This window comes from Hippopotamus amphibius, chromosome 2 (assembly GCF_030028045.1).
Source record: "Hippopotamus amphibius kiboko isolate mHipAmp2 chromosome 2, mHipAmp2.hap2, whole genome shotgun sequence".
Taxonomy (NCBI): domain Eukaryota; kingdom Metazoa; phylum Chordata; class Mammalia; order Artiodactyla; family Hippopotamidae; genus Hippopotamus; species Hippopotamus amphibius.
The window spans coordinates 1355507-1379468 of NC_080187.1; the positions used below are offsets into that span (position 1 = coordinate 1355507).

At 63.5% G+C, this 23962-nt stretch overlaps 2 protein-coding genes across 14 annotated transcripts in view; both read left to right on the forward strand.

Moving 5' to 3' along the window:
- SEC16A (SEC16 homolog A, endoplasmic reticulum export factor) overlaps positions 1-13242 on the forward strand; it is a 33194-nt gene extending 19952 nt beyond the window's left edge. For 6 of the 10 annotated variants that reach the window (XM_057724051.1, XM_057724055.1, XM_057724050.1 and 3 more), the window contains 19 exons: positions 271-352; positions 559-676; positions 839-950; positions 1100-1205; positions 1846-1986; positions 2914-3027; positions 3209-3398; positions 3823-4068; positions 4757-4836; positions 5749-5901; positions 7533-7613; positions 7796-7852; positions 7975-8086; positions 8505-8642; positions 8866-8960; positions 9315-9389; positions 9848-9907; positions 10827-10904; positions 11789-13242. In XM_057724051.1, the coding sequence (XP_057580034.1) occupies positions 271-352; positions 559-676; positions 839-950; positions 1100-1205; positions 1846-1986; positions 2914-3027; positions 3209-3398; positions 3823-4068; positions 4757-4836; positions 5749-5901; positions 7533-7613; positions 7796-7852; positions 7975-8086; positions 8505-8642; positions 8866-8960; positions 9315-9389; positions 9848-9907; positions 10827-10904; positions 11789-11857 (2107 nt within the window). In that variant the 3' untranslated portion in view covers positions 11858-13242. Of the gene's footprint in view, positions 1-270; positions 353-558; positions 677-838; positions 951-1099; positions 1206-1845; positions 1987-2913; positions 3028-3208; positions 3399-3822; positions 4069-4756; positions 4837-5748; positions 5902-7532; positions 7614-7795; positions 7853-7974; positions 8087-8504; positions 8643-8865; positions 8961-9314; positions 9390-9847; positions 9908-10826; positions 10905-11710 lie in introns of all 10 variants that reach the window. The other 4 variants (XM_057724057.1, XM_057724056.1, XM_057724058.1 and 1 more) reach the window with 4 other exon arrangements.
- Positions 13243-14065: 823 nt separating this feature from the next.
- INPP5E (inositol polyphosphate-5-phosphatase E) lies at positions 14066-23960 on the forward strand. Of its 4 annotated transcripts, none has more exons than XM_057724071.1 (10): positions 14066-15345; positions 18824-18947; positions 20240-20337; positions 21051-21175; positions 21280-21399; positions 21545-21652; positions 21930-22091; positions 22192-22307; positions 22451-22587; positions 23010-23960. In XM_057724071.1, exons 1-10 carry the CDS (start codon positions 14498-14500, stop codon positions 23140-23142), a joined length of 1971 nt encoding a protein of 656 aa, XP_057580054.1. In that variant the 5' UTR covers positions 14066-14497; the 3' UTR covers positions 23143-23960. The 4 variants fall into 4 exon arrangements, with proteins under 4 accessions (XP_057580054.1, XP_057580055.1, XP_057580056.1 ...); XM_057724072.1 differs by having other exon boundaries at positions 21321-21399; positions 22175-22307; XM_057724073.1 differs by having other exon boundaries at positions 22175-22307; positions 23010-23130.
- Positions 23961-23962: the final 2 nt, after the last annotated feature.

Here is a 23962-nt window from a genome sequence, read left to right on the forward strand (position 1 = left end):
ACTCCGCGCTTCCTGTGCCAGGGGCCCGGGTTTAGTCCCTGGTTGGGGAGCTAAGATCCACAAGCCATGCGGTGTGACCAAAAAATTTAAAAAATCTCAGTGAATTCCGTAGTCTTCGTCTCTCACAGCCTTTTAAAACCGTCGCGGTGTGCGCGCCTGGCCCAGGTCCAGGCCAGGCTGGTGACCAGCGTGGCTGGATGAGCCCAGATGTGCCCTTGGTGTCCTGGGCTCTGCCCGGCTGAGCCAGGCTCTCCTGTCCTGTCTCCCCAGGTTCGCCAATAGCCTTCCCATCAATGACCCTCTGCAGACGGTCTACCAGCTGATGTCGGGGCGGATGCCGGCCGCATCCACGGTCAGTGTGGGGGTTCTTTGCAGCAGCCTCCGCGGCGCGGCCCTCTACTCAGAGCCCACTGCCGGGAAGCCTTGCCTCCCAGGAAACGGGCCTGTGTGGCAGTCCTGCACCTACTTCCTCATTCTGCTTGTGGGCGCTCGCAAGCCACAGAGTTATGATGACTGTGTTCCAAGGATACGGATCTTCTGCTTTTTTTCTGGCTTCAGTGTTGCGGAGATGAGAAGTGGGGAGACTGGAGGCCGCATCTGGCCATGGTTCTGTCCAACCTGAACAACAACGTGGATGTGGAATCCCGGGCGATGGCCACGATGGGGGACACTCTGGGTAGGTCAGGCACCAGCACGGGGGGCGGGCCTGGGCAGCTGCTGTCAGATGCTCGGGGCCCCGAGGCTGTCCCTCCGTGGGGGTGTCTCCAGGTGTCTCTGTGAATGCCGTGCTCTCCAGAGACCCCGGTGACCGAGGCCCACCTGCTGTGTGTCCCTGCAGCCTCGAGAGGCCTCCTCGACGCTGCGCACTTTTGCTACCTCATGGCCCGGGTTGGATTTGGGGTTTATACCAGGAAAACCACGAAACTTGTCTTAATTGGATCAAACCACAGGTGAGGAGTCGTAGTGTAGCGGCATCCGAAAAGAAAGAGCCCTCTGGAGGCTGACCCAGAGCGGTGCGCGGGCGCTGGGGTCACGTGGGTGCGGCACGTCCGCTTCTGGGTGACCAGCTCACAGTGACCATGACTCACTTCCTCCACAGTTTGCCATTTTTAAAGTTTGCGACCAATGAAGCTATTCAGAGGACAGAAGCCTATGAGTACGCGCAGTCCCTGGGAGCGCAGACCTGCTCTTTACCCAGCTTCCAGGTGGGGGGCCCGGGGCTCCTGCTCGAGGGCGGGGGCGAGGCCGGGGCCGGGGCGTGCTCACAAGGCTGCAGTCATTTGGAGGTTTTATTCAAGAAACATAGAAAATGATCGAGCTTTTTTAGAAATCTTGAAATGTTTGATCTGTAACACTCAAGAACTAAAGCCTGTTTAGAACTTTATTTGAAATTTGGTTCTTAATTTTTAAGTGTTAAAAACTTTTAGCGTTAGTTTTCAAGTACTTTCACATCAGCTGGGGACGGTGTTTTCAGGAGGTGGTGTGTGATCAGGGCTGTGTGTGTGGGTCTGAAACGGCGCAGAGCAGGGTGACTGCCACTGGTGGCTCCCGAGAGGCGGTCATTGCGGGACGCATGTGCTGGTGGCGCCTCGCGGTCCTTCCGTGGTCGAGAACCCTTATGGCTCTGTTAAGGGTGTTGAAGAGAAGATGTTTCTTAGAAGCTTCGTTGTTTACTCTGATCTAAACCATCTCAAGGAACGGGACTAGCTCTGCTGTGGGCAGACATGGGGGGACCCCCGGGGGAGGACAACGTCCAGGGTAGAGGCAGCCTGCGGGATGGACACAGTGCTGCTAGGGACTGGGAGGGGTGCAGCCCTGTGTGGCTCTTCCGTCTGTCTACCTTAGGTGTTCAAGTTCATCTACTGCTGCCGCCTGGCTGAGATGGGGCTCGCTACTCAGGCCTTCCTCTACTGCGAGGTGATTGCCAAGAGCATCTTGGCGCAGCCCCAGCGACACTCCCCCGTGCTGCTCAGCCAGCTGGTTCAGGTAACATCTTCTGGGCGTCACTGCCCCGCATGGCACATGGGGTCACGTGGGGCCAGTGGTCACGGGGTGCTCGTGACGAGCGGGCACTCAGGGCTGACTTCTCAGTCGCATTAAGATCCTGCATGTTCTCAAGCAGGTAGGTGATGCTTTGCACCTCAGTACAGGAGCCCTTGGGGTGTCTCCTGCAGAGACGGCACTGCGCCTCAGCGTGATAAGGGCCCACCTGCAGGAGGCTCGTGTCTTGAGGTGCCCTGGCCTCGCACTTGGCACTGTGAGCTTCCAGAGGCTGCAGCCTGGGCTGGGTTCCTGGCTGCGACCCCACGGCCCCAGGTTCTTGCTCCGTAAGATGGAGACCGCGTGGCTAGCCTCCCACCAGCGTCGGGCACCAGGGTGGCCGCGTCAGTATGTTCCTCTCTCCCTGTGGCTTCGCTTTGGAAAATGTGCTCACGTGATAGCAAAAAAGTGTTTACAATAGAACTTCTAAACGTATAAGAAAATAGGGTAATTCGTGAACCCTGGTCTCTGTCCTGCAGCTTCAGCAGGTAATGCAAGGCCAGGCTCGTTTGGTCTGTGCCCCCCACCGACCCTCAGCGTGTGAGCATCTCTAGGGCAGTTGGCATCGTGGCGAGTAAAGTCGAGGGGAGGCAGGCTCAGCTCCCCGCGGGTCCAGAGGCCGCGGGCTCCGTGCTGCTGGCTCAGCGGGCCAGGCAGCGGGTGCTCGCGTTCTGGGTCCTTCCTGAGCATCACACGGACGCGGTCAAGGACGAGTCACATGAGCACACCTCAGGAAAGCTCCTGTAGCGGGGGATGCCGTGTCTCCAGGCTGACGTTGCAGACGCACTTGCTGCAGGTCACAGCAGTGTGTGAAGACATGGTTGTCTGGCCGTCCCCTGCGGGCACAGGGCCTTTATCTGCGTGTGTTTCCAGGTCGCCTCCCAGTTGCGCCTCTTCGACCCTCAGCTGAAGGAGAAGCCGGAGGAGGAGGCCTCTGCGGAGCCGGCCTGGCTGGCCCAGCTGCAGCTCCTGGAGAAGCAGGTCAAGGTGCGCTGGGCTCTGGCAGTGGGGCTGGAGGAGACCCCGCGTTCACGCTGGAGGCGTGGGGTGTGGGCGGCTCAGCTCTAGAGGCACCTCTGCCGGGCGCCCGTTTCTGGGGGGAGGGTACTTCTGAAGCTCTGCAGGGTGGCGGGCCGGCGTGGGGATGCCTGAGGCCCTTCTCCCTCAGGAGGGCGCCGTGGCATGGAGTCAGGACGGAGCCTTCCCCCCACGCTGCCCCAGCTCGCCCAGCTCCGAGGCGGGGCTGTGTGATGTGGGACCCGCGCAGCCGGCGGGCCTGGGCACAGACAACGCGCTGCTGGCACCGCCCCTGCCCAGCACGGAGCACTTCAGCCCGGACGTGCGGCTGCTGCCCTCAGGTGAGCCCGGCGCCTGGCGGCCCCTGCTTCTGCACGCAGGGTGCTCCTGCCCGGTGCTGGGCGAGACGGGCTGTCTGTCCCGCCCCCACTCCTCTGGCTCCTCTCTCTGCCTGCTCCCTTGGTGAGCCTGTTGGGTCTCGCAGCTTGAAAGGTCTGGCTGAGTGGGTGGGCAGTCTCTCTGCCCCGGAGGTGCAGGAGGTGGGGAGGACTCAGTGAAGGACTGGGCGGCCACTCGCCGGGTCGTGTGGGGGCCAAGCTGTGGCTGAGAGCCATGCCCTGCGTTGTGCTGAGTGAGGTCCCTGTGGCGTCAGCCTTTGTGCCTGGGTGGTTGGTTCCCTGTCCTCGAATGAAGGAAGCGTGCGTGCATTAGGCACCAGAGTGAGCCCGTGACCTCAGGCTTTCTCCTCTCGCCGTCTCCCTGCAGCCTCGCTGACGCTCCCTGATGGTCAGCTGGCCGTCCCCGCCAGGGTGCCAATGTTTCTGGTGCCACCACCTCCGGGCCCTGTCGAGCTGGGGCCTGGCTGTGGACCCCCAGGGGCTGCACTTGGCTTTCCAGAGCCCTCTGGGCCTGATCCTGCGGCCCTGTACCTGGGGCCTGGCCTGCCCCCCGGTGCACCATCTCTCCAGGAGGTCGAACGCCTGCCCCCGGAGCCCAGGAGTCAGGACACAGGTGGGTCTGCCAGGTGCCGTCCTGAGAGCAGAGCTGAGGTGGGTTTGGGGTTCAGGGAGGTAACTGGGAGGAGGGCCTTACGTCACTGAGACCTGGAACAAAGTGCGTGACTCAGTGTGTACCAGGGGGCCTGGAAGTCACCTGAAGGTCAGTGACTTGGCCTTGTTGGCTCTTGAAGTGGGAGTGGGTGTCCAGGTCGTGGCCTGGGGGTGCCAGCCTGCAGCCCTTGCGAACGCACAGGGGAGGCCATAACCCTCCTTCTGGAGGGCAGTGTTGTCCCTGACTGTCTGTCTACTTCACAGTCTGGCTTTTTTTTAAATTAATTAATTAACTTGGTTGTGCCAGGTGTTAGTTGAGGGAGCCCGGCTCTTTAGTTGCAGCATGTGAACTCTTAGTTGTGGCCTGCATGTGGGATCTAGTTCCCTGACCAGGATGGAACCCGGGCCCCCTGCATTGGGAGTGCAGAGTCTTACCCACTGCCCACCAGGAAAGCCCCCTGCCTGGCTTTAAAAGAGAAACTGTTTTCACATGTTTAGGAACGTTTCGGTCTTGGTTTCTGAAGACCGAGTTGGGAGGCGTGGCGGGGAGGAGCTGTGTGTTCCTCCGTCAGGGTCTCCCGTTGTGCCCGCTCCCTCTGCTCTGGGCTCAGCGATGCTGAGGTCATAGGAGTACTCATTTCCCTTGACAGAAATGATGCTCCCAGAGGCACCCGGCAGAAACTCGCTTTCGGAGCTAGAAGAGGATTTTGGTGGAAAATTTACTAATATGGTACTTTCCCTCTTCTTTTTTGTTTTTTAAGCTACTTGTTTTCCATAAATTCCATTGAATAAGTACCCAGATTCTTTGCTCTTAAATTGTAAGTAGAAAGATAACACGTAAGATTATGAAATTACCTTTTGAATTATTTCTTAAAGAGAAAATGTGAGTCCTTAAAGTACGAAGAGCTGGGGAAACCATTAATAAGGAGAAAGATCATTTAATAGTGTGAAAGTAGGTACTTTAAGGAGAAGAAATGCTCACGTATGACAAAACTGCTTTGCCAGTTTTAACTTTTCTAAAATGGAAACCTTCCTCGATTTTTGCAACTGTTTCTACAGTAGGATCTGTGGAACTTTCACTGGTTTTCTTAAAATTGAGATTCATTTTATCAGCCGTGTTTGATGTAAACGCTACCTCTGTGTGCTCTGATCCCAGTGGGAGGTGGGGACGGGGGCGGGGGTGGATAAACCCTTCTGTGGAAACTGCATTCTGGAAGCTTCCTTGCAGATACTCCGCTCTTTGGTGGTGTCCCACGCGTCGGCAACTGCTGTTGTTTAAACTTTCCTACGTGTTCTGCCATTAAAATACCCTGTCCCTGAGAACAGGAGTAGAAATGAGAGTTTAACTGTATTGAAAACAGTATCTCAACCCAGGGACGAGTATTTTTTAAAAATGATTCTACCTTTAAACACACCCACTGCCCTGCTCTGGCCAGTCTCACCCTCGGCGCACGTGCGTGTCCTGTCTCCCCCCGCCCAGCAGCCTGTAGCGCCCCCGCGTCCACCTGTGAACACCACAGGCCACTCTCACCAGCCCTCCTCGCCTGGCTCTGCTCCCTGCGGTGACATCGCTTCTCAGGAAGGCCTTAAGGGCTCCTGGGGAGGTGCCCCCGCGAGCCTGCTCCGTGTTACCTTGGGACAGGGCTCCTCTAGGATGTCACAGGACTCCGAGTCTTCTCCGGGCTGGGAGAGCACCGGCTCCGGGGCCCTGCAGCCGCCTCCACCTCTGACGTCTGCGCCTGAAGCGAAGAGACCTGTCCACGCAGCCAAGAAAGAGACCAAGGAGCCCAAGAAGGTGACTCACCATCCCCAGCTGGGTGGGGCCGGGGCGGGGCAGGGCTTGGCTCCCCCTTCCTCACGCCAAGGCCAGGGGACGGCGTGTGTTTCTGTGTCCGTCAAGCCAGGCGTGTTCCTGAGGGGCAGTCAGCGTGCGCACAGTGCCGCGTGAATGTTCCTGTGTCTGTGTTCCCGTGTGACCCGCCTCCCAGATGCCCACGGGTCCAGGGCCCGTCCACACCCGCCCCGGAGGGTGGTCCTGCGCTGGCCTCCGTCACTACCCCGGAGGCGCGGCTGTTCCTGTAGGTCCCACGAAGCGGTGCCTTGTCGTCATCGTTGTGCAGTGGCAGTAGTGTTGTCACAGGCCACAGTCGCTTTACCGTCTCCCAGCAGTGGGCGGTGGTGTCCCTTTAGTTTGGGGCTATTAGGAGTAAAGCCACATGGGTGTCCTTATGTCTCTGGGTGGTACATGCACTTGTTTCTCTTGGGCGTATCCCAGGGTCACAGGACAGCCGGGTGTCCAGCTTAGGAACGTCCTGCCAGCCGTCCTCCTCAGTGGTTTACCAGGCGACCCTCCCAGCAGCCGCACAGGAGAGGCTGCAGCGCGCGTGTCCCGTGTCTCCCACCCCCCACCCCGGGCTGCCTTGACAGCCCTGCTCCTCTTGGCCGCTCTGCCGGGCTTCGCTGTGGTTTCGCTCACGTCTCCCTGAGCCGTGATGCGGCGGGCGCCCCCAGGGCTCACTCCCTCTCTGTGCTCGTCTGTGCGGGGCCGGCAGAGGTTGGCAGGGGTTGCTGTCGCCGTGCGGGTTTGCTGGGCGTGCGAGCAGTGAGTGTCTCCTCTAGCCTGCAGGGGCCTGGCGCCCCGGCGGGGCCCTGTGAAGAGCATGGTTTTCCTTGCGGAGTCAGCGGAGTTGGCAGACGTGTCTTTACTGGCTGCTGCCTCCAGGAGACACGTGTCTAATTCAGAACATGCACGCGTCAAAGTGAGGTAGTGCAGGACTTTCAGGTGGGGCGTGGGCGCAGGTGACTGGACCCCTGCCCCAGCCCGGGGTCGTCTGCTCTGCTGGAGACTCAGAGAAGGGTGGGGGGTGGAGGGCGGAGGCGGGGCTTGGAGTTGCTGCTGCTACTTTCCGTGGCCGACCTGAAGTGCGGTGTGAAGAATACAGTAAATTTCCCTGAAGCCTAACCTCTCCAGCCTGGGAGCGCGAGAGGCTGTCCCTGGGAGCCCACACGGACCTCCCAGCTGCCCCCACTCCTGGGGGGAGAATGTCCCAGGCTGCTCATTTGTTGGCACTTAGACATGTAAACCTCTAAGAGGCAAATTACTGTTCTGATTTTTTTAACTGTGGTACAGTAGACGTAAAACTTAGCACTTTCACTGTTTCCAAGTGCACACAGTTCTGTGGCAGCTAGCACACTGCTGTGCAGCCGCCGCCACCTTCCCCAGGACTGGCTCATCTCCCCAGACTGGAGCCCTGCCCCCGCCTGAGCCTCGCTGCCACCCCAGCCCGCCTGACATCTGCTGCCTGTCTCTGTGGCTTTGACGCCTGCAGGCCCCACGTGCAGGGCACGCACCTGGGCTCGTCTGCGCTGGGCTCACTGCACTCAGGGCCGTGAACTCAGGGTTGTCCTGGTGGGTTTTATATTTAGAGCAGTGAATCCTGGTTCTCTCGTTGGCTGCCTGTGAAGAAAAGGACAGAAGCTTACTTACCAGACGACAAGAACAAATCGGTGAGTGCCGCCGGGCGGGCCCGGGGGAGTGGTGGACCTCGCCGCGGTGCGTCGGTCTGGCTGGCTGCACGGGGTGACTCAGCTCCGGAGCGGATCTGAGCGGGCACCTCTGAAGCAACAGATTCTAACTCTGTGCGGCTTTTGCTGCTCAGTTTTCTTCTTTCTTTTCGCAATTGTGGCAGATCGTCTGGGATGAAAAGAAGAACCGGTGGGTGGATGTGAACGAGCCGGAGGAGGAGGTGAGCCCGGGTGCCAGGGGCTCGCTCTGCCGGGAGGCACGCTCCCTCCCCGTGGGCGGGGCCTCCGTCTGCCGGTGTCGGTGTCGGCGAGTGGCCTTCCCTCCTGGTCTTTCCCTCCACAGAAGAAGGCTCCGCCCCCACCTCCAACATCCCTTCCCACGGCTCTGCAGGGTGCCCACCCTGGTCCCGGAGGGCCCCCCAGGCCCGCGGTGAACATGTATTCTAGGAAAGCAGGTAACAGAGTCCAACCAGAAATTAGAGTTCGTTTGGGTCATTTGTTTGTCCTACAGGTAGGCCAGAGTGTAGCGATGGTGATGTGTTCGGTGGTGGTCTGTCTCCTACCAGGAGGAGGGCTGGTTTTCTGAGGATGAGTCAGGGCGGGGGTGGTGCCAGCTCTGTAGGGAGCTCATCGTTCCTGGGCGGAGCGGATCCCATCAGGCCAGTGAGAAAGGCAGCCCTGGTAGCGGCGTGGCGTGAAGTGGACCCCTCACCTGGGCAGAAGCCAAATAAGTGTGCCCCCAGGAGAGGCCACCTTTCAGCATCCGGCCGCCCGCGGGACAGGAAGCGTGGCCCCCGTGCTCTCCTGAGCCAAGGAGGATGGAGCCCAGGGGGCGTGGGGCAGCGGTGACCTTGCTCCCTGTCCCCGTCGCAGCCGGAACCAGAGCGCGCTACGTGGACGTCTTGAACCCGGGGGGCCCCCAGCGGAGCGAGCCGGCCCTGGCTCCCGCGGACTTCTTTGCACCGCTGGCCCCGCTCCCGATTCCCGCTCACCTGTTTGGACCAAACGCAGGTAGGCAGCACGGGAGCAGCTGTCTGTGTGCGGCTCCTGACCTGCGACCTCTTCCTGGGAGCCTCTGGCCTCAACCCCCTTGTGAGAAGAACGGCCGGGCCCGCGCGGACCCCCGAGGTGGCCCGTTTCCTTCGCCTGCGCGGGCCGGCGCAGCTGTCCTCGGGGCCTTCCTGCGGGCCCCGAGACGTGAGACGAGCGCCGGCCTGCCCCGTCTCCCTCACAGGCACAGAGGAGGCAGCGGCCGCCGAGGGGGCCGGCGGGGAAGGGCAGGTGCCGGCGGGGGGACCAGCCGAGCCAGCAGCTGCCGCGGTGCCCAAGGTAAGCGGGGCCACGGGCCGGGCGGCGCGGACCCCTGCGTGCCCAGGCTGCCGGGCCGGCCTCGCGGTGTTGCACGCCCGCACCGCCTTGCTGACAGCTAACTGAAGGCTGTGGGGGTGAGACACAGCCCTTCAGAGTTTGCTCTCTGAAGTTGAACGGATGGTATTTGAAGCTGGGGGCAGGGGTCGCCCGGCTCCCCTGTGCCGCGTCCTGCGCTGGGGACGGGTGACAAGAGCGCGCGTCGCAGGGCGGGGGCACCGCAGGCGCCCGGGAGGCTGCGCTGCGGGCACGGCTCCTGGGAAGGTGTGGGGTGGGGCGGGTGTCCGGCAGCTGCCTTCCCCACTGTCCCGGCAGGTGCTCAGTCCCATGGCGCCGCGCCCTGGACCCGAACTCCCGCCCCCCGGAGCCGACGGCGCCCAGGGAGGAGAGGTAAAGCGCCGCATGGCGCGTCTGCCGGAAACCGGGCTGAGGAAGCTCTTGTCATTGTCTTCTTCCCTTAGGGCGACGTTCAGGCATAGGAAGCAGGTGGTTTGGGAGCTTTTTAGAAGTTTGAGAGGTGCTGTATCCCTTAAGAAAGCCGGGCTCGTTCCCGCAGCATCGTCGGGCAGCTCCAGAGGGACTGAGGGCTGCTGCACGGGCCTCGGCCCGCCATCCTGCCCTCAGTCCCTCGGGTGGCGCGAGGCCAGGTCGCCTTAGGCCGGGGCTGGGCAGGCCTCCCTCCCCCCAGCCAAGGGTCATCAAAACTGTACACGAAAGAGGAGTTTCAGGCTGACCCTGGCTTTTCCCCGTGGAGCCGTGTTGACCGTGACGGCGCCATCAGCGCCAGCTGGGAGCAGGCCGTGCTGCTGACCGTGTGTCTGTCTGTCTGTGTTCTTGCTGTTTTGTAGCTTTCGCGCTGTAGTTCACTGAGCTCCTTATCACGCGAAGTGAGCCAGCATTTTAACCAGGTACCCGTGGCCGGCCGTGTGTGCTGGACGTGGACTTGGATGGGGTGTCTGTCTTTCCTTGGGGATCTCTGTGCCGGTCGGTCATTGTGCCCCCGGCCACTGACATGACCTCTCAGCCACCACACGCCTGAGGATGCAGTGTTCCTTTCTGTAGAAGTTCTTAACGGGCAGTGTCAACATCCCGACGCAGCGACAGTCGAGTTGACCCCAAGATGCTCCAAGTGCACGAACAAGTCCTGTGCTCTTTCTGAATTGGTTTCTTCGATGACTAGCTGTAGATGTAGCCTCACTCTGTGTGTGTCTGTATCTGTCTGTGTGTGTGTGTGGCTGTGTGTGAGTGTGTGTGTCTGTGTGTGAGTGTGTGTGTGTGTCGGAAGCTCACCTAGGTCAGGATGCTCTCATCTGAAAGGGAGGATTTCTGTTTTCTCATCAAGTTGGAGAAGGTTTATTTTCGGCCAGGCAGAGTGAGGCAGTGACAGCTGTCCTGGGGTCAGTCTGTGTGGGGAGTAAAGGAATACTTCATCTTCTCTGTGTTGTGGAACTAAGCTTTTCCCATGGCTTGGCAGAAAGGCTTCATGTGACATTTTTATTTGTGAGTTAAAACACTGGATTTTGTAGCTGGACACCTGAGGGCTGATGTAATCAGAAGGACCTACTAACGGCTCACGCTGACGCTGTGTGCCTCACCTGCACGCTCTGGTTCTAAAGCTTCGTGCTCTGCATGTTGCTTTGGTTTTTACCATTTGCTTTTGAACCATTAAATAGTTAAATACAGTGTTGTAATAAGTATCTTCAGCCTGCTTCTGTGGCAGATTTAAAAGTATTATGAATCCTTTCTCAGAAATAGTATCTGTGTTTGCAAATGAAACAAGCTGCCGTGCACTGTGAGTTGTGGAGATGAACTCTCTGTGCTTCGCAGGTTCCCGGTGCTCACGCCCCTGCGGGGGGCCCTCCCCGGGCAGCGGTGCCCTTCTACAACCCTGCTCAGTTTGCACAAGTAAGTGCCCACTCACCCCCTCCCAGCTCTGCCGCTGCCCTGGGCGGGGATGCCCCCGCCGCGCTCAGGGTCCTGCCGTCTCCTGCTGACAGAGCCGGAGGGTGGGTCTGTGCTGTAGGGTGACTCTCTCCCCGGTGCTGGCCTTGGCTCTCTTCACCTGGTAGCTCATGACTTTCAGGCGGGGAAGGTCAGGAACGCTTCCTTTAATTTCTCTCCCTCCCAGGCTCTGGCCTGTAGAGGATGGACTGGCTGCCCGTCTCGGGGGAGCACAGAGGGGCAGAGGTCTGTGCGGTTTCCTGGCTTTTGTCACACCTGAGCCCGGGCTGTCCCGAGGCGGCCCTGCCCTGCACCCTGCTGTCCCGGCCTCTGCTTCCTCGGGGGAGCCTCCCCAAGCCCGCACCCTCCCCTCGCCCCACCTGCGGTCTGCTCCTCACTGCATGGTTTGGTACTCGTGTTCTCTCCGGTAATCTTCCTCTTGTAGTTTACCCCTGACTCTCCTTTCGGTTAGGAGTTTCGAGGGAGCAAGAGTAGGCACCTGTGTTCTGTCCCCGGCCTGTCCCCGGGCGTCCCGGCCTCCCTCCTGGTAGCAGGCCAGGCCCGGTCATGTCCCCCCAGGCGCTTAGACACCCAGCTGTTGGAGTCGGCCTCGCTCCCACCACCCTAACCAGCTGCAGGCCCCTCTGAAGGGAAGGCCAGGGTGTGCTGCTGACTCGGTCAGTTACCGTGGGCTTGCAAACAGAAGGGAAGAGAACACACAGGACATGCCTGTTTGTTGGGATGACAGTCTGTTCTGGCTTGTTCCACAGACCCGCTGATCCTTGCCCAAGGGGGGCCCACTGCCGGGGGCGGGCGTGCAGAGCTCAGCGCTGTCCCTGTCATTTCAGACCTCTGCTGCCTCGGGAAGTTCAAGGACGGGGAGGATTGGCCAGAGGAAGTACCCAGCATTGAGCTAGAGTGGCCCCTGTCCTGGACTGGCATTTGGAAGCCTGAAACAATTATTCCACCAAGAGCTCAGACAGATTGCCTGCGATTCCCCTGTTCCCAAATGGACACGGAAGCAGTGATTCAGAAATGATGTAGGAAATGTCGCCAGCGTCATTCCACAGCTTCAGGATGCTGGACGGACGGAGGGAATCTGCGACTTACTAGAACCTTTCACCTGAAGGAGTGATTCAAGGATCCAGCATTGAAGTCCTTTGAGGATGTTACACTAAGTGGAGCTGGAAACATCTTGGCTCCAGGAGGACTTTGCTTTTCAGTAACTAAGGCATCTCTCAAAACCTAGCTGTGAATCATTGCCAGACAAATCCCAGGGGTCCTTTAAGACGCGGGAAGGAGACAGTGCCCCTCTGCTCAGAGAGGTGGTCGGCCCCGCGCCTCGCGTTGTTGCACGTGAGGAGTCCTTCATCTCAAAGGAAACGTGGCCTTGCTGAGCAGCAGTTCCCTTAGGTCTTGAGAGCGGCCCTCGCTACTGACGTGTGTTTGTCTCCTGTAGCGAAGACGTGTCCAGCTCTGCCTAATTTCCCGTGGCCTTGCTGGGACCACGCCGCTTCCACGCAGCCACAGGGACTGGCTCTGCCGTCAGGGGGCCGGCTCCGTGGCTGGGACAGAGCCGTGGACGGGGACCTCGTGCTCTGCCGTGACTGGTGGAGCCGGCCAGCCGCTGTTTTGCCCTGGGGACCAGCGGGGGCCGTGCGTCCCCGCTGCTCTCCACGCGCGGGCTGTGGCTTGCGCCCGCCGCTGCGCCGCTGAGGCAGTTGGCAACAACTGGAAGGAAGCGGCCTGAGACAGTGTCCTGCCCGGAGCCCCGGGCCTGCCCTTCCTGCCCCTGGGCTGCCCGCGCCCAGACCTTCCGGGGCCTGGGAAGACCTCCTGGGGGACTCCGCTCTGAGGCGTCACTGACTGTTCTTAAAACTGTTCACATTCTTGTTCCGTATGAAGGGACTAAAGAAAAGATTTAAATATTTATAAAAATCATTAGGGAATAATTTCCGTAGAACGCTGGCGGCACGTGGTTTGTTGGGGTTTAATCCAGATGCAGGGCTTGTGTGAGGGCGGGGTCCGCGCAGGCCCCTCTGGTCCACCTGCCGTCGAGGAAAGACCGCAGAACGGTTTCCAGGACGGTTCACCGACCCGTCGCTTTGGGAGAGGCCGGCCCTGCCGACGCGCAGGCCCTCCACCCAGGGTCCACGGGGCAGGGGTCCTCGGCCGCCTCCGCAGCCCTGCCCACTGTTCTCTGTCGGCTGCCAGCGACTTTTGATTCAGGAAGCTTCCTCTGAGGCGGGAGCTGCTATTTTTCCTAAATGCAAATTGTTAAATAAAACATTTTGCGCTCTCAGGTCCTTTCACCTTGTCTCCTTTTGTTTATGGGAAGCCCGTGGGGAGCGCCGGGGCCCCTGCTCCCCGTCTTCCGCCAGACCCGCCGTCAGGGGCCGCGGGGAAGGAGGGGGCCTCCCTGGTGGGCGGCGGGCGGGCGGGGCTGGTGGGGAAACCCGTCCTGTCCTGATGGCTGTGGCCACGAAGGACCTGGGCGCGCGCCAGGGCCGCTCCCACAGGGACGGTCCCCATTAGCCGCGGAGGGGAGGGGAGGGGAGGGGAGAGGAAGAGGGGAGGGGAGGGGAGCAGGAGCGGCGGGGCGGGGCGGGGCGGGTGGGGGGCGTCGAGGCGGAGGCGGGGAAGGCAGCCGCCGGTGCCCCGGGCGCCCGCCAGAGGGCGCCCCCCGTCCTCGCTCTGCGCCGCCGGGTCCTCCGGCCGCCAGGGGCCGCTGCGGGCGCCGGGGTCCGGGCCGTCCTGCGCGCCGGTTGCCGGGGAGCGGCCGCCGAAGCCCGCGGGGCCTGGGAGCGGGCGGCGCCTGGAGGTGGGCGCGCGGGGCGCGCGGGGCGCGGCGTGACCCCGGGGTGGGGGCGGGGCGCAGGCCCCTGCGCTCGTTGCCCCGGGCGCGGCGCCGGCGGCCGGGCCCGCAGCTCGGAGTCGGGGCGCTCGTTCCCGGGCCGCGGGGCTGCTCAGGGCCGCCGCTCTCGGGCGGGCTGCGGGCCGGGCGTGGCGGGGGGCGCGCAGGTGAGCGCGGCCGGCCGCCCGGCTCCGGGGGCCGCCTTGGGGGCGGGAGGGCTGGCGGGGTCGCGCCCCCGGCTCCCCACGCGAGCAGCAGCCCTGTGAGGGGGGCGGCTTCTCTCCGGCCCAAGATGCTGGGCTTCCACCCGCCTCCCAGGAGGAGGCCGCGGGCCGGACGCCCAGATGCTTTCTCTTGCTGGACCACTCCTGACCTGCCTGCTCCGTCACCCTGCACCGCAGCGGCCCTTCAGGACCGTTAAATGCCGTCCGGGCCCCGATGCTGGAGGGCTGATCGCACGGTTTTGCCTTAGGTACTTGCCGGGGACGCCGGACCGTCAGGGCTCCCAGCCATGCCGCAGCTGGCCCTGCTCCAGCTGGACCGCCCCAGACCCGAGGGGGAGCCGCTGCCGTTTCTGTCCTCCGTGCCCCCCCAGCGACGGCTGACCCCGCATCCCTGACACTGGACGTCTCCCGCAGCCCCAGAAGGAGCTGTGTCCTGGGTCGGCCAGGCTGCCGCTGGCCGTGAGGGCTGGCCCTGGACTATGCCGTCCAAGCTGGCCAGCCTGGGGCACTCAGAGGCCGCCGCCCAGCAGCCCACCAGCCAGGGGCGTCTGCAGCCTGAGGGCAGAATGCTGAAGGGGCAGCTTCCAAACACTGATGAAGACCTTGCCGCCCGCCCGGGTTCCCCGGCTGCCGACGACCGTCGGGGACCCGAGAAGAGTCCGGCGCTCCCTCTGGACACCCCAGCACAGGTCGGCACCGAGGATGCACAGGTCAGGGCAAGACCCTTCACCCCGAAGCCACCGCCGCAGAGGCCCAGGCTGGAGCGAGCACTGTCCCTGGATGAGAAGGGCTGGAGGAAGAGGCGTTTTCGAACCAGCCGCGAGGACCTGGCCGTGCAGAATGGGGCCAGCCCCTCCGGGGGCTCCCTGCAGGATGAGGCCCCCGGGACCCCCGCCCGCACTGGCTCCCCACCCTGCCTGAGCACCTCCCTGCAGGAGATCCCCACGACCCGCAGGGCCCCGGGCAGCGGGGGCCCCTCCTCGTGGGGTAACTGTCTTTCCGGAATGATCAGCACTTCCCTGGACCTCCTGCACCGAGATGGGGCCTCGGCCGGGAGCCCCCCCAGGCTGGCCGGCCTGCGCCCCCCGCGCCCGCTGCCCGCCGTGGACAAGAACGTGGCCTCCGACGCGCTGCGGACGGCCAGCAAGGTGGACTCGGACCACGTGGACTACAGGCTCCGCCTGCAGGCCAGGTTGTTCCGGGCCCACAGCAGCCTGGGCCCCGGCCGGCCCCCGAGCCCCCTGGCCTGCGACGACTGCTCCCTTCACTCGGCCAGGTCCACCTTCAGCCTCCTGGCGCCTATCCGCGCCAAGGACGTCCGGAGCAGGTAGGGCCTCCGGGGGGGGGGGGGGGGGGGCGGGGGAGGCGGCCTCGTGGCCTTTGTTAACCTCAGAAGCCCTGTGGGAACCACGGGAAGGTTCTCCTGAAAGGGGGTGAGGTGCGGCAGCGGGTCTCCCTCCTCGGACCCCCACCTCCCAGCTCCTCCCCAGCTTTTCCTTTGCGTCCCAGCCCCGCAGGCTCCTACGAGGCAGGTCGTTGGGTACACAGACCCCTTTGCACGCTGGGCGGGCCCGCGTTCCTTCCCGGGTCTTGCTCTGTCGGGGCCGCCTTTGTCCACATGGGCAGGTTGGCCTAGGAGTCCCGGTGGGTCCTAGAACCGCGTGCACACAGCCCCTTTGCTCAGGACCAGCGTTTAGGTGGCCGTGCCCGGCGCACGTGCTGTCACTTTCCCAGGATGGAGAGCTGGACAGTGGCGGGCCCCCAGGGACTGCAGCCCGGCTGCCCGAGGAGGGCCTCAGGGTCCGCCTCTGGCAGGGAGGGGTGCGGGCAGAGCCTGGCTTGTGCACCCCAGGACTTCTCAATGTTCGGGGCTCCGTCTGCCAAGGTCCCCAACAGCATTGGCCCTCCCAGCCCGTGGGCGAGCGGGGGGCTCTTGCATCCTGGGGGACACCGGGCTTCCAGGCCTCATGGGGCGTGAATAATTAGTCCCGTCTGGACTTCTTTACAGCTTGAAGGGGAGGCGGCCGCCGCCCTTCTGCCCAGCTCCCAGCTCCCAACTTCCCGCTCCCCGGAGCAGGGCCTCAGGGCTTCACCAGGACCCAGGACCCGGGTCCCGGGCGCTTCTGAGCCCAGCCTGTCCACACCCACCAGCTCCCTCCCGCCCTGTCGTCTCGGGAGCTTGGTCTCTGGGCCACACTGCGGCACCCCCGCTGACTCGGAACGTCATCCGGTGCTCCCCCTCCACAGTCCTGTCTGTGCTGGGCCTGGCCGCTGGCTCTCTCTCACAGCTCCTGCCTCGTCGGCCAGGGCTGGGCGGGTTGTTTGACGTGCACTTCGGGCCGCGGCCCTGACTTGGGGGCCCCACGCCGCCCACTCCCTGACCTGGTGCCCAAGGCCCCAGGGGGTTGGGGGAACTCCGTCACCCGTGCCCCCACCGCGCCGTCCAGTCCAGACCAGGCCTGTGCCAACCCCTCTGGACCTGGACCTGGGCCTGGGCCTGGGGAGGGGAGGAGTGAGGTGGTCCCTGTGCCTGTGTCCTGGGGCAGCCGCAGCCAAGTGCCACAAACTGAGAGCCTTACAACCACAGGAGTTACTCTCCCAGTTCTGAGGCCAGAATTCAGAAACCCAGGCATGGGCAGGGCCGTGCTCCCTCCAGAGGCTCCGGGGAAGGGCCTTCCCACCTCCTCCAGGTCCTGGCGGCTCCAGGCATCCCTGGCCTGTGGCCGTGTCACCCAAGTCTCTCCTCCGTCTTTACGCGGCTTCTCCTCTGTATCTGTGTCTCTCCTATAAGGACACAGGTCACTGCATTTAGGGCCACCCTCATCCAGGAGGACCTCATCTCAAGATCCTTAACTAGTTACATCTGCCTGCAAAGACCCTTTCTCTGAATAAGGTCACGTTCACAGGTTCTGGGGGTCAGAGAGCGGATGGAAGGTTATCCTTACCTCCCCTCCCCTCCTTGGGGGTGGTCCCTCTGCAGCCCTGGCCTGAGGGCTGCAGCCTCCATCAGCACTGGACATTGTTTTAGAACAAAACGGGTTCCTTTGTTGAAGTAGTTCAGCATGTTTCTTGCATAAAAAGCGAGATCTCTTAGTGCATTTCAAGTATGATTTCACAGGGGATCCCCTGGTGGTCCAGGGGTTCGGACTTGGCGCTTTCACTGCCGTGGCCCCAAAAACTAAGATTCCTCAGGCTGCGCGGCCAGAAAGGAAGAGTACAACGTCACTAAATGTTACGCAATTTGTGTAGACTTGCCTGTTGCGTAAAATGAGAAGCGCGTCTCAGCACCAGCCTCAGCTTTGCTCTCAGAGCTCCCGTGTGTCCTAGGACGGGGGGCAGCAGGCTGGCTGGTGCCTGTTTCGATTTTGTGAGCCACGTGGTCTCTGTGGCAGGTGCGCGCCTCTGCTGCGGGGGTGGGCAGCCCCAGGCCACGCACACCGACAGCGCGGCTGTGTCAGGAGCGCTTTGTTCAGGGAGGCCGAAGGGTGAATTTCAGGTCATTTTCCCATGTCACAAAATACTGGTTTTGTCCCAGCCATTGAGAAGCGTAGGAGCGCGTCTTAGCTCGTGGGCTGCACGCAGACAGTCTGGATGTGGCCGGGGTTGAGGCCGAGGGCCGAGGAAAAAGACGCAGACTGTGCCCTTGGAGGGGCTGCTCTCTGGTCGTGCTGCGGATGGGGCAGGTTTGGAAAAGACAGCCGTGCAGGGTGCGGTCAGCACAGTGGGCTGACCTCAGAGAGGTGTCTCCCTCCCGACAGGATTGAATCCGTGTCCTGCAAAGCTTGGTCAGGATTTAAGAATTTCTCATGCGAGTTTGTGAGACTGGATCCTGATTGCATCTTCTTCAAAGGAACTGGTGCCTGTTTGCAAGCTCAGGGTTAGCTTTTCTTAGCGAGTTGGAACAAAAAGAGCAAGTGAGATGTTTGAACTGGAGTGGCGCCCGTGGCTTCCCCTCCCTCCTCGGGAACTGGATCAGACACGGTCTTATCACGGGTCCGCGGGAAACGGTTTTCATGCAGTTGAAAAAAAAAACCCAAGGCAGTACCAATAGTCTTTCATGACGTGTGGAAATTACATGAAATGCAGGTTTCGGTATCCCAGAAAGAAGTCTCGTTGGCACACGGGCAGCGGCTCAGGCTGCTTCTGGGGGTTAAGTGGTGACAGACCGATGGTCAGAAAGCCAAAGTCCTGCGCGGTGCCCTCGAGAGGAAGGAGCGGGTGTCGGGCACGGCACCCTGTGCAAGGCAGGGCCAGAGCTGGGGCTTTGCTGTGCTGTGTTAGGGCCTCTGCGACGCTATTCAGCCCTTTGCACCACTTGCCTGCGTTATTCCATGAGAATCTTACTGTGGGTTGAACTGTCAGGTCCCGTGAAGACGGGTGTGTCACGGGCAGCCTTTACGAGCTCCCAGCGCTGGATGGCAAGGTGAGGCCGGAGCCCCAGACAAGGGCCAGGGCCCCCCACGTCTGCTTACCGTCCAGGAGCCCACCTCGACCTCTGCGGCCCTTCCAGGGCCTTGCCCTTAGTGGTTCCACAAAAAAGCCCGAAATGTCACCTTCACGTCCCTTCCTCTCGGGAGGCAACAGAGAAAAGCCAGACGCCTAGGGGTGTCTGTAGAGCTGTAAGCACGGCGGGCTTCCCTGGAGAGCAGGGGACCTCGGCGCTGTGCTCCGTGCCAACCACGGGGTCCCGAGGAAACCCCCGCTCCGGGAGAGAGGCTGCGACCCCCGACAGGTGTGTCCTGCTCCGGGCCCCTCCCTGGGCCCATCTGCTGCGCCCCCCCAGTTCCGTCTGTTCGTGTCCACAGGAGCTACCTGGAGGGGAGTCTCCTGGCGAGTGGGGCCCTGATGGGGGCAGACGAGCTGGCCCGCTACTTCCCTGACCGGAACCTGGGCCTCTTCGTGGCCACGTGGAACATGCAGGGCCAGAAGGTAAGCGGGCCACCCCCCCATCCCCCCAGGACGGGGCTGGGTTCCTGCCAGATCCTTCCTGGCCCCCCCCGCCCCCGGCCCCCAGAGGAGTCCTGCCTGTCACACCCTCCCTCGCCGGCCTCCCCACCACCTGACGGCACGTCAGTGCTTCTTTTTGCAGAAACACTATTTTTTAGAGCAGTTCTAGGTTCACAGCAAGTTGGGAAGAAGGGGCAGAGGGTTTCCTAGAGCCCCCCTCCCCCCACACACATCCTCCCCGCGTGACGCCCGTCCCACGGCCCGGCCGTGACGGTCGCCTGGGCCACTCCTGTGCGCTCCCTGTGGTTCCCAGCACACGTGGGGGGACACGCTGCGCACCGTGGCCTGGCGTCCACACCAGCACCCGTGTCTGTTTCCCACTGTGTGTCCCACGCCGCACCACCCGGGAGTCCCGCCTGCAAGCTGGGGTGCGCGGGGCTCAGGACGTCTGCGCCGACGGACGCGCGTCTGCCCACCGGGCAGGCTGGGGGTCCGCACGCTGATTCCTGGGGAGCCCCACTGGACGCCATCCCGGTGGCTTTCTCTCCCGCCACCCCTTGTCTCCTGAGGTCCCTTCCCACAGGAGGGGGCTCTGCCCCCACGTGCGGGGTGCTCGGATTCTGGGGCGGGCCGTGGGCTTCTAGACTGTGGGCGACCTAACGCCTGGCGGGGGAAGGAAACCACTGCTGCCGCCAGTGGGGTCTCACCCGTTTCCCAGCCTCCTCCTGTCGCCCACGTGTCCCGAGGTGGTTCCTGTCCAGAGAACCCAAGTGGCCGTGTCCTGGGCGGACAAGGGGGTGATGGGCGTGGGGAGAAACCAGGGCAGGGCTGCATCAGGACGAGCCCCCACAAAGCAGCGACCTGAGCAGAAGGGAAGGCCGGTGCCCGGGCCAGTGGCTGTGCTGTCCTCAGGGAGCTGCCCCGCCTGTCCGTGGCGTGGCCCGCACCCGGGGCTCAGGGGCCCAGGGCTGGCAGCGGTTGGGGGAGTGAAGACCACTGCCTGGGCGCCCACTTCCCTCCGCGGGGCTTCAGTGAGGGCGGAGGTGCACAGGAGGGGCGCGTGTCCCCACCACGTGCACCTCGGGGTGCACTCGGACGGCCAAGCGCGTGGGCACCCAGCGAGGGAGGGTGCCGCTCAGCGAGGTCCGGCTGTGGGGAGGAGCAGGCGGCCTGTCCAGGCCAGGGGCTCTGTGTGCGGCCTCGGGCCCCCAGGCAGCAGCGGGAGCCCCCACGCTGGGCCCCTCCGGCCCCTGCCAGGCACTGCTTTTCCACAGGAGCTGCCCCCGAACCTGGACGAGCTGCTGCTGCCGGCCGAGGCCGACCTCGCCCAGGACCTGTACGTCGTGGGGGTCCAGGAGGGCTGCTCCGACAGGTAGGGCCGCGCCTCCCCCGCCACGGCCACCGCCCTGCGGGTCCGCCGGGGCCCTGTGAACAGCAGTGCCAGGCGGGCCTTGGGGCTGCAGCTGCTGTGGCCCGAGACCCCCGTGTGGGGTAAGACGCAGGCTGGGGCCAAGCCTGGGCTGAACCGGGATCCCCTTCTTCTCACACAGGGACTCGCAGCTTTCAAAATAAATGAGATCCACCTTCTCGTAAATACGTAGCTGCTCCACGAGACCGTGTGGGGGCCACAGCGCAGTGCGGTCCTCCAGGCTCCCAGCCCAGGCCCTGACAGGCGGCGCTGCCCTGGCCCGGGTCCGGCAGCGGCCCCGGGGTGTTTACCAGTTTACCTGGGGGGGGGGGGGGGCGTCCCGGCGGCGCGCGGGCGGCAGCACCAGGCCTGGCCGGAGTGGAGGTGCCCGACGGCACCGGACCCTCGGCAGGGTCTTCTCAAGTCTTCGCACGGGTTGGGGGCCCGGCCCCGTCACCGGAGCCTTCGGGAGGCAGCGAAGAACGGGGATCTGTGGCCGTCGCTGGCGTCGCGGGTCCCCTGGGAGGCCTGGGCCCCCCTCAGGTGCTGCGCCCACCGTGCTCCCTGGGGGCGCCGCGGCTCCCTCCCGGCGGCTCTGGGGGTCGCTGGGCCCCGGGAGCGGAGGCAAAGCCGAGAGGCTCCCTTCCCCGGCCGACCACCCCCCTTCCCCCCTGCAGGCGGGAGTGGGAGACACGGCTGCAGGAGACGCTGGGCCCCCACTACGTCATGCTGTACTCCGCGGCCCACGGCGCGCTCTACATGTCCGTGCTCATCCGCAGGGACCTCATCTGGTTCTGCTCAGGTGGGCGGCCCGGGGCGGACGTGCGCGGTGCGGTGGGCAGCGCGGGCCCACGTGGGGCCCCGGGGCTGCGTCCGGCCCGGGTCAGCCCTGCTCCCTCCGCGCAGAGGTGGAGAGCTCCACGGTGACCACGCGCATCGTGTCGCAGATCAAAACCAAGGGGGCCCTGGGCGTCAGCTTCACCTTCTTCGGCACCTCCCTCCTCTTCATCACGTCCCACTTCACCTGTAAGTCCCTCGGCCCTGAGAGCCCGGAGCCCCGGCGGGGAGGGTTGGGTGCGGACGCTGCGTGATTAGAGCTTGGGGCGGGGGCGGGGCGGGGTTCTGCCCCGGACAGACCCCCAGGAGAGGCCCCCCCGCGCTGTCCTTGCAGCTGGAGATGGGAAGGTGGGCGAGCGGCTGGTGGACTACAGCAAGACTGTCCAGGGCCTGGCCCTGCCCAAGAACGTGCCGGACACCAGCCCCTACCGCTCCGACGCCGGTGAGCGGCTCTACCTTCCCCCGAAGACGTGGTAGCCTCTGCCTTGTTCTCCGGGTGGTTTAGAGCAAACAGAATGTTGAGAGCTTTTGAGAGTCAAGGTCAGAAAAGTCTGCGATGTCACTTGTCCACTGAGACGAGGCCTGCTGCCCGGCTCCGCGTCGTGACCCCAGAAAGCTGCAGACAGGCTTCCCGGGGAGTCCCAGCCCCGCGGTGGGGGTGGGGAAACGCGGCAAGGGAGGGGGGGCTGGGCTCACGCGCCTTCCCACTCGCGCCCCAGCGGATGTCACCACCCGCTTCGACGGGGTCTTCTGGTTCGGAGACTTCAACTTCCGCCTGAGCGGCGGGCGGGCAGCCGTGGAGGCCATCCTGAAGCAGGACCTGGGCGCCAGCGTGCAGGCCCTGCTGCAGCGCGACCAGCTCACCCGGGAGATGAAGAGAGGTGAGGTGGGGAGGGCACCCGCCCGGGAGGAGGGGCCCTGGGGCCGGGGTGACCCTGGGCCCCGAGCTGCAACTCTGAGGCAGGGCTGTGCCCGTCCCAGGGTCCATCTTCAAGGGCTTCCAGGAGCCGGACATCCGCTTCCTGCCGTCATACAAGTTCGATGTCGGGAAGGACTCGTATGACAGCACCTCTAAGCAGAGGACCCCGTCCTACACGGTGAGCTGCCCCGCAGGGCTGGGGGAGCGGCGCGGGCCGGGCCTGCTGGGGGCTTCGGCACAGGGACGGGCTCAAGGGCAGCCCACGGGAGAGGCAAGCCCGTCTGGCCCCACAGCCAGACAGCCCGTGCGCCCCTCTCGCAGGACCGCGTCGTGTACAGGAGCCGTCACAAGGATGACATCTGCCCCGTCAAGTACTCCTCCTGCCCGGGGATCAGGACCTCTGACCACCGCCCCGTGTATGGCCTGTTTCGGGTCAGAGTGAGGCCGGGCAGAGACAAGTCAGTATCCCCTTGGGCCCCCCACTCCCGGCCCCGGGTTGGGTGGGGGCAGCCTGGGAGCACGGCCTGGTCTCCTGTGTCCCGATGCCCCGCGTAGAGGTGGCTGGCTAGGTTGTCTGAAGCAGGTGTCGGGCGGGCCGTGTGCCAGAGCGGGGGGACCCCGCCCAGACCCCGCACCTGCCAGGCCGCCCAGACCCCCGAAACAGCCAGCGGGCAGCCGCGAGGCAGGCCTGGTCCCGGCCGGAGAGAGCGTCCCGCTGGCTCATGGCGCTGTGCTGCGGCTGTGCGGCCGGTCGGGGCACCGCGGGGGCCCGGGCTGCCGCCACCCCATCCTCCACGTGCCGCCCGCAGCAAACGCCCAAGTACAGCCACGTACAGAGGCCGGGCGGATGGCGCCCTCCTGATGGCCCTTTCCTCCCCAGCATCCCGCTAGCCGCCGGCAAGTTTGACCGAGAACTGTACCTGATAGGGATAAAGAGACGGATTTCCAGAGAGATCCAGAGACAGCAGGCGCTGAAGAGCCAGCACTCCAGCGCCATCTGTACCATCTCTTGAGGGTCTGCCCGAGGAGGACGGGCCACCTGCAGCCCGGGGCGGGGTATTGACCCGGGACCCCGGGAAGATGGAGGCGGCTGCTGGCTGGGCCGCGATGCACCGCCGCTGGGGGCGGCCCCCTCCTCCACAAGAGCCTGACGGGAGGCCCCAGGTACGGCGCCCGCTCCCGGGGACAGAACCCCACATCCCCAGCTGTCGCCACGGAGCTGTCCTCTCTCTGGGCGGACCGAGAAGGGCCGACACTGGCCTCTGCACACCGCGTTCGCTGTGGGTGGCACACCTGCGAGCAGGGCTGGCCGTGAGCAGCAAGCGCCCTGAAGCCAGCAGCAGAGCGCGCCCCCCCAAGGCCCAGCACCCTGACCTCCTTTATGGTTTGCACGTCCAGATCCACCCATCCCAGCAGCCCCTCAGACCCAAACCAAGAGCTGCCCTTCCTCTGTCTGAGCGCCGGGAGCCCAGCAGGGGGGTGGGGCCTCTGTCCCCACGGCAGGCGCGAGGACCAAGCTGAGGCTGGGACCAGGAGGGCCAGCCAGCAGTTCAGGCCCACAAAACCGCCTCCCTCTCCTTTCCCCGTCCATTTGGGTCCATTTGCTTAGGTAACACCAAACAGCATTAATGTAAGTGGTGAGTATCCTGGTCTGAGAAGCCGCTGGAAGCCTGGAATGTCACCTCCTTGCCAGCCTCAGCCGGCCCCCAGCAGCCTGGATGTCTTTTATCTTAAAGGGTTTAGAGCCCATCGTTGCTTTGTCTTAACCCATCTCTTAAAAAAAATGGTAGGACATCTAGGGGCATCCAGTCTATCTTTTAAATTATTTATTTT

Bases quoted from the DNA above. Each gene is read 5' to 3' on its own strand.
- INPP5E (XM_057724071.1), top strand. From the start codon at position 14,498: ATGCCGTCCAAGCTGGCCAGCCTGGGGCACTCAGAGGCCGCCGCCCAG. The intron at 21,400-21,544 runs GTAAGTCCCTCG...CTGTCCTTGCAG, and splicing joins CATCACGTCCCACTTCACCT to CTGGAGATGGGAAGGTGGGC. The intron at 21,653-21,929 runs GTGAGCGGCTCT...CTCGCGCCCCAG, and splicing joins CCCCTACCGCTCCGACGCCG to CGGATGTCACCACCCGCTTC.